This window comes from Cannabis sativa, chromosome 7 (genome assembly GCF_029168945.1).
Source record: "Cannabis sativa cultivar Pink pepper isolate KNU-18-1 chromosome 7, ASM2916894v1, whole genome shotgun sequence".
NCBI classification, from domain to species: Eukaryota; Viridiplantae; Streptophyta; class Magnoliopsida; order Rosales; family Cannabaceae; genus Cannabis; species Cannabis sativa.
This window is the reverse complement of record NC_083607.1, coordinates 42,121,062-42,137,453: the sequence shown is the minus strand read 5'-3', so window position 1 is coordinate 42,137,453 and position 16,392 is coordinate 42,121,062. Positions and strand designations below refer to the sequence as shown.

Genomic DNA, 16,392 nt, shown 5'->3' with positions numbered 1-16,392 from the left:
ATTAAAAAAAAAAAATTGAGCTACTATAATATTTTTTTTTCTATCATTGACCTTTTGTTTCTTCAGAAAAATACATCTATGACCTACTATATTAATTTCTTTTGAACAATAGTATATTAATTTATTGCACCTCATTTTATGCTATATTAAATAAAAAATATTTAAAAAATATTGTATTAGAAGTGGAGTGAATTTTCACTTGTATAAGAAAAATAAAACATAACATAAAAATAGACTGTTGAATCCCAAAAAAAAAACTAGTACTGTATAATAAAAGAACTAATAAAATAAAAAAAAAGTACAAAAAGATTAATAATAATAGTTTTATGTCATTGATTTTTTTTTTTTAAATTGTATTAACTTTTGTATACATTAAACTTACAAGTGTAATTTTTTTAATATTTTTAATGTGGTTATTTTTTTCTTCAAAATATATATATATTTTTTTGCTTGTAATTAAGTAAAAATAAATATTTAAAAAAAGTAAAAATAAAAAATTAATAAAATAATTAGATTATAATAAATAACTAGTCATTATATAATAATTTAGTTAGTATGACATAATTGTAATAACATCAGAATATCATAATTAAATATTAAGCAAAAATAAATCTTACTCAAAATTTGACATTTGTCATTACATCAAAGAGAGTGAGATAGAAAGTCTCCTTAGCACTCCTCTTCCAATGTAATTGAAAAAAACTTAATGATTTTTTATCAATTTTTTATGATTTTTTAAATTTTATTCCATTCATATTCATATTCCCATTCCTATTCCTATTCCTATATTTTTATGTCTCACAACCAAATGCCACCTAAGTTCATGATGGTTCACTTACCATTTTGAAATTATTATTATTATTATTATTATTATTATTATTATTATTATTATTATTATTATTAAGTTCTAATAGTTTGAAGTGGAAAAGAATTAGGATTTTTTATTCTTAAATCTATAACTATTAGATATTGTCTTTTTTTCCACCAAGCCCATCGGCCTTTACTAGGTTTTCTAGGCTTAGAGTCAAGAAGAAAGAATCAGTGGAATGAGGTCGTTTATGTAATTTGGCAATGGTCCCAACTTTTCTATCTTTTTTGGACAATTCATGATTTGTGTAGTCATTATAGAATCAATTCTATTAGGATATTTTTTATTCCTTTGCTATGATTGTGACGTTAAACCTATACATGTGTATATTTTGGAATCCTCTATACACTACTTACATAATGTAATACAAACCTCATCCTATGCAGCTGAGAATTATTCATTGTATCATCTTTTCTTCTCCATTTTTAAGCTGGTATCAGAGCTACAAAGACGCTTGTCTTTCATGGCTGCTCTTGGAGAGAAAACACCATAAGTCCCAACTGGAGGTGACATTGATGGTCAGAAAGAAGCTACATTAATAACTCAGTATGGTGTATCAAGTGCTGCTACTGGTAGCAGCCAAGCTTAGACTCAAAGTATTATCGTGCCTCACTTTGGAAGCACATTAAACGAACCATTTTCCTTGAAGTTAGATCGCAAAAACTTTACACTATGGAGAACCATGGTGTCTACCATTGTTTGTAGCCATAGGCTCGATGGTTACCGTAAATGTACGTTTCCTAGACCACAAGAGTTTGTTTATACTAATGTTGATGGCAGTGAAGTGTCTACGGGTGAAATTAATCATGCTTTCGAGTAGTGGATTGTCAATGATCAATTGCTCATCGGACGACTCTACGGATCCATTATAGAAAGGATTGCTTCAGAAGTTATGGGATGTGAATTTACAGCCTCTTTATGGACTGCATTAGAAGCCTTATATTGAGCTCACTCTTAATCTAAAATGGATGAGTATCGAACCAAGATTTAGACAGCTAGAAAAGGATCTCTTAGACATTGAGTATCTTCCAATAGTACTACTTATTGAAGCAAGACCATCCACCACTTTGCAAGAGCTTTAAGATATGTTGCTAAGTTTTGACAGTAAGATGGAATACTACCTTCTCTAGTACAAACAGACTTGGAAGTTGTTCAGGAGTAAATCCCTCAGCTAACATAGCAAACAGAGCAAATCCTAATAATGGTGGTGGTAGAGGTTCATCTTCTTTTAAAGGTGGCCAAAGTAACAATCGTGGAAATGGTGGTCACTTTAGAGGAAGAGGAGGCAGAAATAGTAGTGGACTTAAGCCTACTTGCCAAGTGTGTGGCCAATATGGCCACTCAACGACCTATTTCTACAATAAGTACGATGAAGCCAACATGGGAAATACACTTGCATATAGTTAAAACTCTAACGAGAATCCCCAAGGAGCTTAAGCCTTCGCTGCATCTCCAAACACTCTTGATCACGAGGCCTAGTTCGCTCACAGTGGAGTAACCAATCATATAATAGCTGATTCAACTAAAATGCAGCAAAAGGAAGAGAATAATTGTAAGGAGACACTTATAATTGGTGATGGAAGCCAACTTGCAATCAAGCATGTTAGAACAAGTTCCTTGCCTACTTATTTTGATTCAAACTTGTCTCTAAATGAACTTTTGCATGTGCCAAATATTGAAAAAAATTTGATTAGCATTTCTAAATTAACAACTGACAATAATGTGTTTGTGGAATTCTTTTTTGATTTGTGCTATGTTAAGGACAAGGTGATAAGGCATGTGATGATTCAAGATTTTCTTAAAGATACTTTATACGAATTCAAAATGCGCACTACCACTTATCATAGCCAACTCCACTCCTCAAACAAGTCTAGCTCATTTCATAGTCAATTCTCTGGTCTTTCAATATGTTCTAAGTAAAATGTAAACCAATGAAACACTAGTTTTGTTTCCTTTTCAATCAAAGATGTATGGCACAATTTTTTGGGCCATCCATCCTCTCGAGATTTAGATTTTGTTTTAAAACAATTGAATGTAAGAAATGCCAAAATGAATGAAAAATTCTATGATGCATGCTAACTAGGAAAGTCTCATTGTCTACCTTTTAAAACAAACCATATAATCGGGCCAAACAACCCTTGATATGGTGCTTCAAATATTTGGGGTCCTACCCCCGTTATGCCAAACACAAACTTTAGGTTCTATATCCATTTTATAGACGATCACAGTTGCTATACTTGGATATATCCTTTCAAAGCTAAATTTGAAGCTCTTCCAACCTTTATCTAGTTTAAAAATTTTGTAAAAAATTAGTTCAAAAGGAAAATCAAATCTCTCCATACATATTGTAACACCCTAACTACCTTAGGCGTATTACGTGATTTTTAAACGTACTGTGTAGCTCGTTGCTAATCAACGAGGTTTATGGAAAAACGTGATTAATTAAAATTTTGCTTTTTAATTAAACTTATAAAACCATATTACAAAAGACTCGGGATCCCGATTATAAAAATATTTACAAAAAGTTTAACTGTTTAACTGTTACATAAAAATAAGGGTCGTCTAACGACCAGTTACAAAAATTCAGCCTTGCTGTCCCGAGGATCGTACGCTCCAGGCCTAACCGCCCCGACATGTACAATCTCATAAGCTCGCTCACGGTCCATCAGCTATAGCCTTGCCTTTACCTACACATAAACGTAAACTGTGAGTCGACAGACTCAGTAAGAAAAGCATAATAATATCATACATAATTCTAACTGCCGTGTCCAACACGATACTGAGTCCCGCTACTGCCATGTCCAACATGGTACTGAGCCACTACTGCCATGTCCAACATGGTACTGAGTTTTGAACGTTCACAGGGACGGTACTATTGACAAATATCCTCCTGATCGGTCGAACCGGTCATACTCCGCCATGGTCATACTCCACCTATACCGACGGGATAGGTCAATAAAGATCGAACCACCAACCAAATGTCAGCCTGATCGGTCAAACCGGTCATACTCCGGCTGCTGGTCATACTCCAGCCTGTACCGACGTGACAGGGTTGGATGGTTCGAAGCCTATATACATAACTAATGTAATCTAGCAGGCTTCCTACATGCACGCTAAACATGTAATCTACATATGCATACTGTTATACTAATCTTACCTGGATTCCGATTTCGGGTGTGGTCAACCCGACTAACCGAAGCCGAGTGGCGGACATCGGCTCCTAAACCATAAAAATCACAACGCTATAAGTGACACGCTAAATCACTTCCCGGGGACTTAAACTAGGAACTAAAAGTTTCCCTATCGATAAAAAGCATGGCAATACCCCTAAAAACATAAAAACGAGGAAAACTAGGGTTTCTGAAAATTCCCCAACCGGTAGATCGGCTTGCCCAACCTAGACGGTTGCCCAACCGAATTCGGTTCGGGAATTATCGGACACCCATCCGAATTCCGGCTGCACAACCGAATTCCGAGCTCGCAGAATTTTTCAAAAATTCCTAACTCAACCAAATCAAACCCAAATGGTTCCAAACCTTCCAGACCTGCTCTAAATACCCCAAAGAACAAATCTAAGGCAACAAACTAACCCAGAAACCACAGAAACAAAATTCACCATTAAAGCTCAAGCTTTGAGTTCTAAACACAAACTTGAGCAAATCCCACAAACATGCATTCAAACCTAGTTAATTCTACTCAAATATGCATGAAATAGCTTCTGAAATCAAACAAAAACATCAACAACAACCCAGCAACAGATTCAATCAACTCTCTTTGAAAACCATATTTTGAGCTAAAACTTCCAATTTTGAGCAAAGCAATTTAACACTCATTACTAACAACCTAAATAATCACAAATCAACATACTTAAATCTCAGAAACAACAACAATATTTCAAGAAGAACAACCACAAAGATTCAAGCATGCAACAACCATTTTCATCATAAATTTCAAGAAAAACAAAGTAAGAAACTAAAGCCAAGAAATACCTCAATGAAAATCACTTTGATCTTGCTAAAATAACTTGAATTCAACAAAGAAATCCAGCCCTAGCTGCTCCCTAAGCTTGGCCGAAAATGAGAGGAAAAGAGAGAGTTTTCTTTGGAAAATTCTATTTTTCTAACTTAGCATTTTTTTGATGTAAAATGAAAATAATTAAATGACACCTAGCATATAACACTTTCAGCCAAATAACATTAACATAAACATTATTTTCCTTTTCACAAAATCACAAAAGATAAAATACTAATGGGGCAAAAAGACCAATTTGCCCCTCCACCATAAAATCACATAAATCATACTAAAGGGGTATTTTTGGGAAATTCTAAATTCCCGGCCATTCCCGACATTCCCAATGTCTAAAACCCATCCCCAAACTACTAACATACTAAGTTGTGATTTCTACTGAGCCAAACGCCGAGTTCCAAAATACCGGACACCGGAAATGCAAAATATGCAAGCTACTGAATAACCTAAATAACAGTATAATAAATTATTTAAATAGCTATAAATAATTTCATAATTAATCACAATTAACTGATAATTTCCAAATTAACTAAGCGGGCTTTACAACTACCCCCCCTTAAAAGGATTTCGTCCCCGAAATCTAACCTGAATAACTCTGGATATTGAGCTCTCATATCTGACTCTAGCTCCCAGGTGGCTTCTTCCACCTTACTGTTTCTCCAGAGAACCTTGACCAATGCTATGGTCTTATTCCGAAGGACTTTATCCTTTCTATCCAGGATCCGCACCGCCGTTCCTCATAGGTCATGTCCGTCGAGCCGAAGACTCTCATAACCGAGTATATGAGAGGGGTCCGAAACGTATTTTCTCAACATTGAGACATGAAATACGTTGTGAATCGCTCGATAAGGCCGAGGCAATGCTAACCGATATGCCACTTGACCTATCTTCTCGAGAATCTCGAAAGGTCCTGTAAATCTAGGGCATAACTTGCCTCTTTTCCCGAAACGTTTAATCCCCTTCATCGGAGATACTCGTAAAAATACATGTTCCCCTACTTGGAACTCAACATCTCTGCGTTTCGGATCTGCATAACTCTTCTGTCTGCTCTGTGAGGCAAGCATTCTAGCTTTTATCTTCTCTATCGCCTCATTGGTCCGCTGCACTGACTCTGGACCTAGGTATTTCCTTTCCCCTGTCACATCCCAGTGGATTGGGGATCTACATTTTCTACCGTACAACAGTTCATAGGGAGCCATCCCTATCGTACTCTGATAACTGTTGTTGTACGCAAACTCTATCAACGGTAGATACTTATTCCATGAGCCTTCAAAGTCCATAACACAGGCTCTCAACATATCTTCCAATATCTGAATTGTCCTTTCGGACTGACCATCTGTCTGAGGATGGAATGCTGTACTAAATTTCAGCTTTGTACCCATTGCCCGTTGCAAACTTTGCCAAAATTTGGAGGTGAATTTCGGATCCCTATCCGAAACTATAGACTTCGGTACCCCGTGAAGTCTCACTATCTCTCTGACGTACAGTTCTGCCAACTGATCCACTGTGAACGTTGTTCTAACCGGCAGAAAATGAGCAGATTTCGTAAATCTGTCCACCACTACCCAGATGGAATCAAACAAACCCGTGGTCCTAGGTAACCCGACCACAAAATCCATCGTGATATCTTCCCATTTCCATTCTGGTAGAGTTAGAGGCTGCAACAACCCTGCTGGTCTCTGATGTTCGGCCCTTAATCTGCTGACACGTGAGGCATCTCGATACGAATTCTACCAAATTCTTCTTCATACCGCTCCACCAGAAGTACGGTTTCAAATCTTGGTACATCTTGGTGGTGCCGGGATGCAGAGAATACGGGGTAGAATGAGCCTCCTCAAAGATCTCATTTCTCGCCCACACTGTTCGGAACACAAACCCTGGCTTTATACAAAAGCATCCCACTATCTGACACCGAAAAGTCTTTGGCTTGACCAGCCAATACCTCATCTCGGATCTTCACTAACTCCGGATCTGTCATCTGAGCAACTTTTATTCCTTCCAATAGATCAGATTGCAGCGTCAAGTTGTGAAGCTGACCTACCACAAACTCAATGCTGGATCTAACCATATCCTCAGCTAGCTGAGGTGAGATCTGAATCATATTAGCTACTTGCCCGGGACCCTTTCTGCTCAGGGCATCAACCACTACATTGGCTTTTCTGGGATGATAGAGGATCTCACAATCATAATCCTTCACTAATTCTAACCAACGCCTTTGTCTCATGTTCAAATCTTTCTGAGTAAAGAAATACTTGAGACTTTTATGGTCGGTATAGATCTCACACTTCTCCCCGTAAAGGTAATGCCGCCAAATCTTCAGTGCAAAAACCACTGCGGCCAATTCTAGATCATGAGTCGGGTATCGCTGTTCATAATCCTTTAACTGACGAGAGGCATAAGCGATAACCCGGTCGGCTTGCATCAACACACACCCTAAACCCTGTTTGGATGCGTCACAGTAGACTACGAACTTCTCCTTGTCCGAAGGCAAAGCTAGTACCGGTGCAGTAATCAATCTCTATTTCAGCTCCTGAAAGCTAGCTTCACATTTATTTGACCAAATAAATCTCTGATTTTTCTTTGTAAGCTCGGTTAGGGGCATTGAGATTTTGGAGAACCCCTCCACGAACCTACGGTAGTACCCAGCTAATCCCAAGAAGCTTCTGATCTCTGTCACTGTCTTCGGTCTCGGCCAATCCCTGACGGATTCAATCTTCCCAGGATCCACCTTGATCCCATCTTTACTCACAATGTGCCCTAGGAAGGACACCTGAGACAACCAGAACTCACATTTCTTGAACTTGGCGTAAAGCTTATGTTCTCAAAGTCGTTGCAGTACCATCTGAAGATGTAACTCATGCTCCTCTTCTGATTGAAAGTACACGAGGATGTCGTCGATAAACACAATCACACAGATATCGAGGAAATCCTTGAATACTCTATTCATCAGGTCCATGAATGCTGCAGGAGCATTGGTTAGTACGAATGACATAACCAGAAACTCGTAATGTCCATACCTAGTGCGGAAAGCCGTCTTTGGAATGTCCTCCTCTCGGATTCTCAACTGATGATAACCCGAACGGAGATCGATCTTAGAAAAGTCCGTCTTCCCCTGAAGCTGATCGAACAAGTCATCGATCCTAGGTAATGGATATTTATTCTTCACCGTCAGCTTGTTCAACTCCCTGTAGTCGATGCACATCCTCATAGATCCATCCTTCTTCTTGACGAACAAAACCGGGGCTCCCCAGGGTAACACACTTGGCCGAATGAACCCTATGTCAAGCAACCCTTCGAGCCGAATCTTTAATTCCTTAAGTTCAAATTTCGGAGCCATCCTATACGGGGCTTTGGAAACCGGATCCACCCCTGGTGCCAAGTCAATCACGAAGTCAATCTCCCGCTGAGGTGGTAACCCTGGAAGTTCTTCGGGAAAAACGTCCAAAAATTCCCGAACCACTCTGATGTCCTCTGGCCGAATGGTGTCTGGCCGAGTGGTGTCCACCACCACGGCCAGAAACCCTAAGCACCCGCCGTGCAACAATTCTCTCGCTGACATAACCGAGATCACCGGGATCCGAGATCCCTGAACTGAACCCACAAATACAAACAGTTCTTCACTTTCCGGTTGGAAGACCACCATCTTCCTTTTACAGTGAATGCTCGCCGAATATTTAGATAGGAAATCCATTCCTAAAATAATATCAAATTCGACTAACCTCATCTCTATCAGATCAGCGCTTAACTCTCTACCATCTATCCTGATCGGCATGTAATCTAATCCACCTATTGGAGATAACCAATTCTCCGCCGAGTAACGGGGTTCCAAACCCCGATTCATATCTATCATAGGTCTACCCAATTTACTAAAGACTCGGCCGCCACATAAGAATGTGTAGCCCCGTAATCAAACAAAGATCGAATATAGCGAGTTGTTAATAGAAAGCCGACCCGTGACTACCGATGGGCCGGCATCCGCATCGCCCGCGTGATAGCCGAACACCCCGGGCCGGAGTGGGTATCGCCGGAGCTCGCGGTGCCTCCGGTCGGAGCCGGGGACATTCCCTCTCGAAGTGTCCGGCATGCCACAATGAAAGCATCCCCGACCTTTGCACTCACCCCGATGGTGCCTCTTGCAACTAGGGCACTCGGGATAGGAGAATCGGGTCTCGCACCACCAGACGACTCCCTCTCGTTCGGTTCCCCGAACGTCTTGTTCGACTCGAGCCACGGAAGCGGTGGGTGCCCTCTTCCTCGATCAATGGCCGAACCACTACTCCCCGCTATGCTCGATGCAGAGAGGTAGGTGAGCTCCGCCACTCACCGAGTACCGGGCCGATTCCGATATACACCCCACCGCGCCTCGCCTCGCAAAGGCCTTCTCCACCATCCGAGCATAGGTGGTGCCGTCGTCGGTGGTAATCATCGGATCATGCCCGATCTCGGGATTCAACCCGTCCGGATACTTCTCCTTCTTGCCGAAGTCGGTCGGCACAATTCCCGAGGCTAACCTCGCCAACCGATCAAACCGAGTAGTATACTCTGACGCTCATGTTCTCCCGCCGGGTCGTGAACGAACTCTTTCCTCTTGGCGCTTCGACCGCCTCATTGTAGTATTTCGCATTAAAGAGTTCTGGAACCTTTCCTGTGTCATGGTGGTGACATCATGGATCCGAGACACCATGTCCCACTGGACCAACGCGTCCTCCCAGGAACCGAAACGTGGCGCACACCACTCGTCGTTACGGTGACACCCATGAAATTCGAATTTTGGTGATCACCGTCGGCCATTGCTCGGCTTTCATCACGTCGGACCTCCCAGAATACCGAAGGTGCTTGCTTCGAACCGCTCATATAATGGTTCCAATCATGGGCCGCCACCACTATCTCGGCACGCGCAGGGGTAGGTGCCACCGGAACTATGGGCACAGAACCTGCAGTGAGCACCCCGCCGTCTCAACCTCCGACCCGAGGTCTTGTTCTTCGATCCGGGCTTGCATTTCCGCAAACCGCAACTCCCGCCGGGGCTCCCCGATCGGGCCTGGGGAGCCTGGGCACTGTGGCGGGTTCTCATCACCCCGGCCACGAGCCCCCGCCGGGACCTCTCGCCTCGCCCCGGTGGGGGAAACTGAGCTCCCTGACCTTGATTCGACCCTACGGAGTTGCCCTGACTCCTGGTAGTCCGCCTGGCGTCCATCTAGTTAGAACCGCCTGCGAAACTAAGAGGTGGCATATCAGGTCGTATTCAAGGAGAGCTTACTAATGCCGCTTAATTTGGAAATTAAAAAATGAAACATGCGCCTATTCTACTATCAGGCTACTAACATGCTTCCTAACAGGCTTTTCTTTTTCATAACTGAATAAAATAAACTACTAAAGCAGTAAAGGCTTACTGAACCGTGAACCGAGCTAGCTGCCGATGATGATTGTACATGTCGTGACGATCTTCTAAGACAACCTGGCGGCTCTGATACCAAATTGTAACACCCTAACTACCTTAGGCGTATTACGTGATTTTTAAACGTACTGTGCAGCACGTTGCTAATCAACGAGGTTTATGGAAAAACGTGATTAATTAAAATTTTGCTTTTTAATTAAACTTATAAAACCATATTACAAAAGACTCGGGATTCCGATTATAAAAATATTTACAAAAAGTTTAACTGTTTAACTGTTACATAAAAATAAGGGTCGTCTAACGACCACATAAAAATTCGGCCTTCGTCGTCCCGAGGATCGTACGCTCCAGCCTAACCGCCCCGACATGTACAATCTCATAAGCTCGCTCACGGTCCATCGCCTATAGCCTTGCCTTTACCTACACATAAACGTAAGCCGTGAGTCGACGTACTCGCAAGAAAAGCATAATAATATCATACATAATTCTAACCGCCGTGTCCAACACGATACCGAGTCCCGCCATCGCCATGTCCAACATGGTACCGAGCCACTACCGCCATGTCCAACATGGTACCGAGTTTTGAACGTTCACGGGGACGGTACTATTGACAAATATCCTCCCGATCGGCCGAGCCGGTCATACTCCGCCGTCGGTCATACTCCACCGCACCGACGGGATAGGTCAATAGCACCGAACCACCAACCAAATGTTAGCTCGATCGGTCAAACCTGGTCATACTCCGCTTGGTCATACTCCACTCGTACCGACGTGACAGGGTTGGATGGTTCGAAGCCTATATACATAACTAATGTAATCTAGCAGGCTTCCTACATGCACGCTAAACATGTAATCTACATATGCATACTGTTATACTAATCTTACCTAGATTCCGATTTCAGGTGTCTTAGGTCAACTGTTGGGCCGAAGGCGAGTGGCGGACATCGGCTCCTAAACCATAAAAATCACAACGCTATAAGTGACACGCTAAATCACTTCCCGGGGACTTAAACTAGGAACTAAAAGTTTCCCTATCGATAAAAAGCATGGCAATACCCCTAAAAACATAAAAACGAGGAAAACTAGGGTTTTTGAAAATTCCCCAACCTAGTAGATCCGGTTGCCCAACCGAATTCCGTTCGGGAATTCTTGGACACCCATCCGGAATTCCGGTTGCACAACCGGAATTCCGGTTCCTCGCAGGAATTTTTCAAAAATTCCTAACTCAACCAAATCAAACCCAAATGGTTCCAAACCTTCCAGACCTGCTCTAAATACCCCAAAGAACAAATCTAAGGCAACAAACTAACCCAGAAACCACAGAAACAAAATTAACCATTAAAGCTCAAGCTTTGAGTTCTAAACTCAAACTTGAGCAAATCCCACAAACATGCATTCAAACCTAGTTAATTCTACTCAAATATGCATGAAATAGCTTCTGAAATCAAACAAAAACATCAACAACAACCCAGCAACAGATTCAATCAATTCTCTTTGAAAACCATATTTTGAGCTAAAATTTCCAATTTTGAGCAAAAGCAATTTAACACTCATTACTAACAACCTAAATAATCACAAATCAACATACTTAAATCTCAGAAACAACAACAATATTTCAGCAGCAACAACCACAAAGATTCAAGCATGCAACAACCATTTTCATCATAAATTTCAAGAAAAACAAAGTAAGAAACTAAAGCCAAGAAATACCTCAATGAAAATCACTTTGATCTTGCTAAAATAACTTGAATTCAACAAAGAAATCCAGCCCTAGCTGCTCCCTAAGCTTGGCCGAAAATGAGAGGAAAAGAGAGAGTTTTCTTTGGAAAATTCTATTTTTCTAACTTAGCATTTTTTTGATGTAAAATGAAAATAATTAAATGACACCTAGCATATAACACTTTCAGCCAAATAACATTAACATAAACATTATTTTCCTTTTCACAAAATCACAAAAGATAAAATACTAATGGGGCAAAAAGACCAATTTGCCCCTCCACCATAAAATCACATAAATCATACTAAAGGGGTATTTTTGGGAAATTCTAAATTCCCGGCCATTCCCGACATTCCCAATGTCTAAAACCCGTCCCCAAACTACTAACATACTAAGTTGTGATTTCTACTGAGCCAAACGCCGAGTTCCAAAATACCGGACACCGGAAATGCAAAATATGCAAGCTACTGAATAACCTAAATAACAGTATAATAAATTATTTAAATAGCTATAAATAATTTCATAATTAATCACAATTAACTGTTAATTTCCAAATTAACTAAGCGGGCTTTCCAAATTAGTACCAAGTCTTTACTAGACTTTTCATAGATTATGGTATTGCTTTTGATCACTCGTGCCATCATACCTCAGTTCAGAATGGTCGAGCTGAGCGCAAGGATAGGCACATTGTGGAAATGCGCCTTAATTTGCTTGCATAAACTTGAATTCCTTAAATATATTGGTAGGATGCCTTCCAAATTCCATTCTATCTTATCAATAGACTTTCCACACCAATACTTTCCAATAAAACTCTTTTCAAAATGGTGTATTCGAAATTGCTAGATTACGAATTCTTAAAGGTTTTTTGCTCTGCTTATTTTTCATGTCTTAGGTCATATCAAACACATAAGTTACAGTTTCATTCCATTAAATGTGTAAACCTTGGTTATAGTGACAATCACAAAGGATAAAAATTTCTTAGTAGTACTAGTTGTTTGTACATTTCTACACATGTCATCTTTAATGTGCATGAATTTCCCTTCAAGTAAGGGTTTTTAAACACTCATCAGCCCAAGTCATCTGTGCTATTTTCATTCCTAGTAGGTTTACTCCCACTGCTCACTCTATTTCTTCAAATCCTTCCCAAGTAAATCATGCTTCTGAGGTTTATCAGGGGGATTTATTAACTTCTTCACCACCGTCCCTGTCACAAAACTCCCTAGATTTAGACTTTTCTAATCACTCGCATGCTTGTTGCATGAATCCTCTTCCAGACATTATACAAATTGGATAATTGACCATGAACATGTTATTAATCGCCTTGAAATTGCTAATTTATCTGGTGATGCTCCCTCTAGCTCAGATCAAGATCATGTTTGTGATACTGCTCAACTAGTTGAAAATGTACTTGCTTCAAATACAGATGTTGTAGGTGCTATAAAATCCATTCAACCATCACACCCTATGGTAACCCGAGCCAAGGTAGGTATTTTTAAACCTAAAACATATTTAAGTAAGTCTCAGTGGGAGCCTATCAATGAAGAACCACAGTCTTTAGAAGAGGCTCTCAGCCATAAAGGATGGAAGACAATAATGGATGATGAACGTATTGCTTTGATAAGGAATGGAGCTTATACATTGGTTCCTCGAACACTTGGGATGAATGTGATTGATAATAGATGGGCGTACAAAATTAAAAGAAATACAAATGGCTCTTTCCAGAGGTACAAGGCTCAGTTAGTAGCAAAGGGTTTCACTCAAAGGTAAGGTGTAAATTTTGGAGAAAATTTTTGCCCTATCATTAAAGCATCCACGGTTAGAATTTTCTTAACCATAGTAGTTGCAAAATCATGGGAAGTAAGGAAATTGGATATCAAAAATGCTTTTTTAAATGGCCATCTCGAGGAGGATGTTATCATGACTCAACCAAACTGATTTGAAGACAAAGAACACCCTGACTACGTTTGTGAATTGGCTAAATCCTTGTATGGCCTTAGACAAGCTTATCTAAAATTTTAAAAACTCTAAGGTAGACTCATCTTTGTTTTTCTACAGGTCATCATCTCTTGTGATTCTTGCTCTAATATGTGTAGATAACATGATAGTCACAAGGAATAACATTGAGAAGCTCAAGCAATTCATCACCAAGTTGAATTTAATTCTCTCCCTCAAGGACCTTGGTTCTCTTTACTACTTCTTGGGAATAGAAGTGCACTGAGGTTAGACTGGGATGTATCTAAATGAAGCAAAGTGTATTTAAGAACTACTCAAGAGGACAAAGATGTTATATCTAAATCTTTGTCCAACCCTTATGGCAGTTACTAAGAGGATCTCCATTAATGATGGCTCAATTTCGTCAAATACAACAGAATACAAAAGCCTTATAGGTGGTTGCAATATCTAACTTACACCATACCAAATTTTAGTTATGCTATCAATAACTTGAGTCAATTTTTCAGAGCTCTAACCAATGTCCATCTTAGTGCTGCAAAACAGGTTCTAATATACATAAAAGAAACACCATACCATGGCTTGCATATTCCTTACAGTAATATACTTACCTTAACATGTTTCTCTGATGCAGATTGGGCATGTTGTCCAAATACTCTTAAATTAATTGTACTCTATTGTGTTTATCTTAGAGAGGCCTTAGTTTTGTGGTCATCAAAGAAGCAATGTGTGGTGTCTCGATCAAGTATTGAGTCTGAGTATAGAGCACTTACTGATATTGCAGCAGAGATATCGTGGATTAAGGCTCTATTACAGGAACTCAATTTTTTCTTGAGCACTACACCAATCACATGGTGTGATATTATGGGAGCTAGTGCTCTAGCTACAAACCCAGTTTATCATGCTAGAACAAAACACATTGAATTGGATGTGTATTTTATTAGAGACAAAGTATTAGCAAAAGTTTTGGAAGTAAGGTATATCCCATCAATGGAACAAGTAGCTGTCTGCCTTACAAAATTTTTGACGCATGATAAATTCCATTTTCTAATTTCCAAACTTGGTGTGGTTAAAACCCCACAAAGAAGGGATGTCAAAATAATAAAGTTAGTGGAATGAGGGTGTTTATGTAATTTGGTGGTGGTCCCAACTCTTCCAACCTTTTTGGACAACACATGATTTGTGTAATCATTATAGAATCAATTTTGTTAGGATATTTTTAATTACATTGCTGTGATTGTACCGTGAGACCTACACGTGTATATTCTAGAATCCTCTATACACTGCCTATATAATGTAATACAATTACCTCAGCCTATTCAACTGAGCATTATTCATTTTATCATCTTTTCTTCACAATTTTTAAGTCATAGGCGCAGCTTGGTTGGGATTATATTTTGCTACTATAATTTAATTTTTGCTATTGCGATTAGTTTTGTCTATATGATATGGTTTTGAGTGTTTTATTTTTGTCTTTGTGACATAGTTTTGTCTTGTTTTGATGTTAGTTCTTCTTTATTCTTCTATGGCGTGCCATCAAATCACTGTTAGTAGTTGGATATAACTAGTCTTCTGCTACTGAAGGGATTGTTATTAGTGCAATTATGTACCTTACACAATAGTTGAGTGCTCAAGCAACGAGGTTGAATGAACTTGCTGCAATAGCTCTTATGGTTGTATTTTCTGAGCGATGGATAAAATAGAATTTAAGTGTTCTTAAAGTTAATTGTGATGTTGTAATCTTTTTCATCTAATTTTATTTTAATTTTTTTTGACAAACAATCTGGGAATTAGACAGTTGATTATTTGACTATTTTTTCTAATTCTAATATGTATTTCCAACAATGCATGCTATTATTTTAACTACTTATTAAACAAATTATATAATTTATTAAATAAATAAATAATAATAATGAAAATAATAACATTTCTTTCAAAATTGCAACATTCATTTGATTTATATAGTTTATATTCGGGTTGAGTAATTGATTCTTCTTCTAGAAACAGGGTAAAAGAGTGAAAGAGTGAGTTGCAATGGCGGAAGTGAGTAATAAGCAAGTGTTGTTGAAGAATCATGTGCTTGGTTTTGTCAAAGAATCAGACATGGTCATAACCTCTTCCACTATGAAACTTAAGCTTCCAGATGGTTCCAAAGGAGTTCTGGTGAAGAACTTATACCTGTCTTGCGATCCCTATATGCGACCCCGTATGAACAGTCAAAATGTCGGGTCTTATGTTGAGCCCTTCAAGCCTGGTTTGGTCAGTCTTCAAACCTTAATCCCATATCCATCTTATATTTCTAGTTAAATTTCTGAGATATGTCCTTTTTTTTAATGAATTCATTTATAGTATCAATGAAAGTAGGTGCTTTGATGATCATTTATGTTTGCTTTTCCAGGAGTTTATTATAAGTATTTACTAATTTCTAACACT

The 16,392-nt window shown here is 39.3% G+C and overlaps 1 protein-coding gene across 3 annotated transcripts in view; it reads left to right on the top strand.

Annotated features, from left to right (window-relative positions):
• The window catches only part of LOC115697314 (2-alkenal reductase (NADP(+)-dependent)), a 38,731-nt gene that overhangs the window by 10,608 nt on the left and 11,731 nt on the right, over positions 1-16,392 (top strand). For all 3 annotated transcript variants that reach the window (XM_030624260.2, XM_061118868.1, XM_061118869.1), the window contains one exon: positions 15,967-16,218. In XM_030624260.2, the coding sequence (XP_030480120.1) occupies positions 15,994-16,218 (225 nt within the window). In that variant the 5' untranslated portion in view covers positions 15,967-15,993. The remainder of the gene's footprint in view (positions 1-15,966; positions 16,219-16,392) is intronic.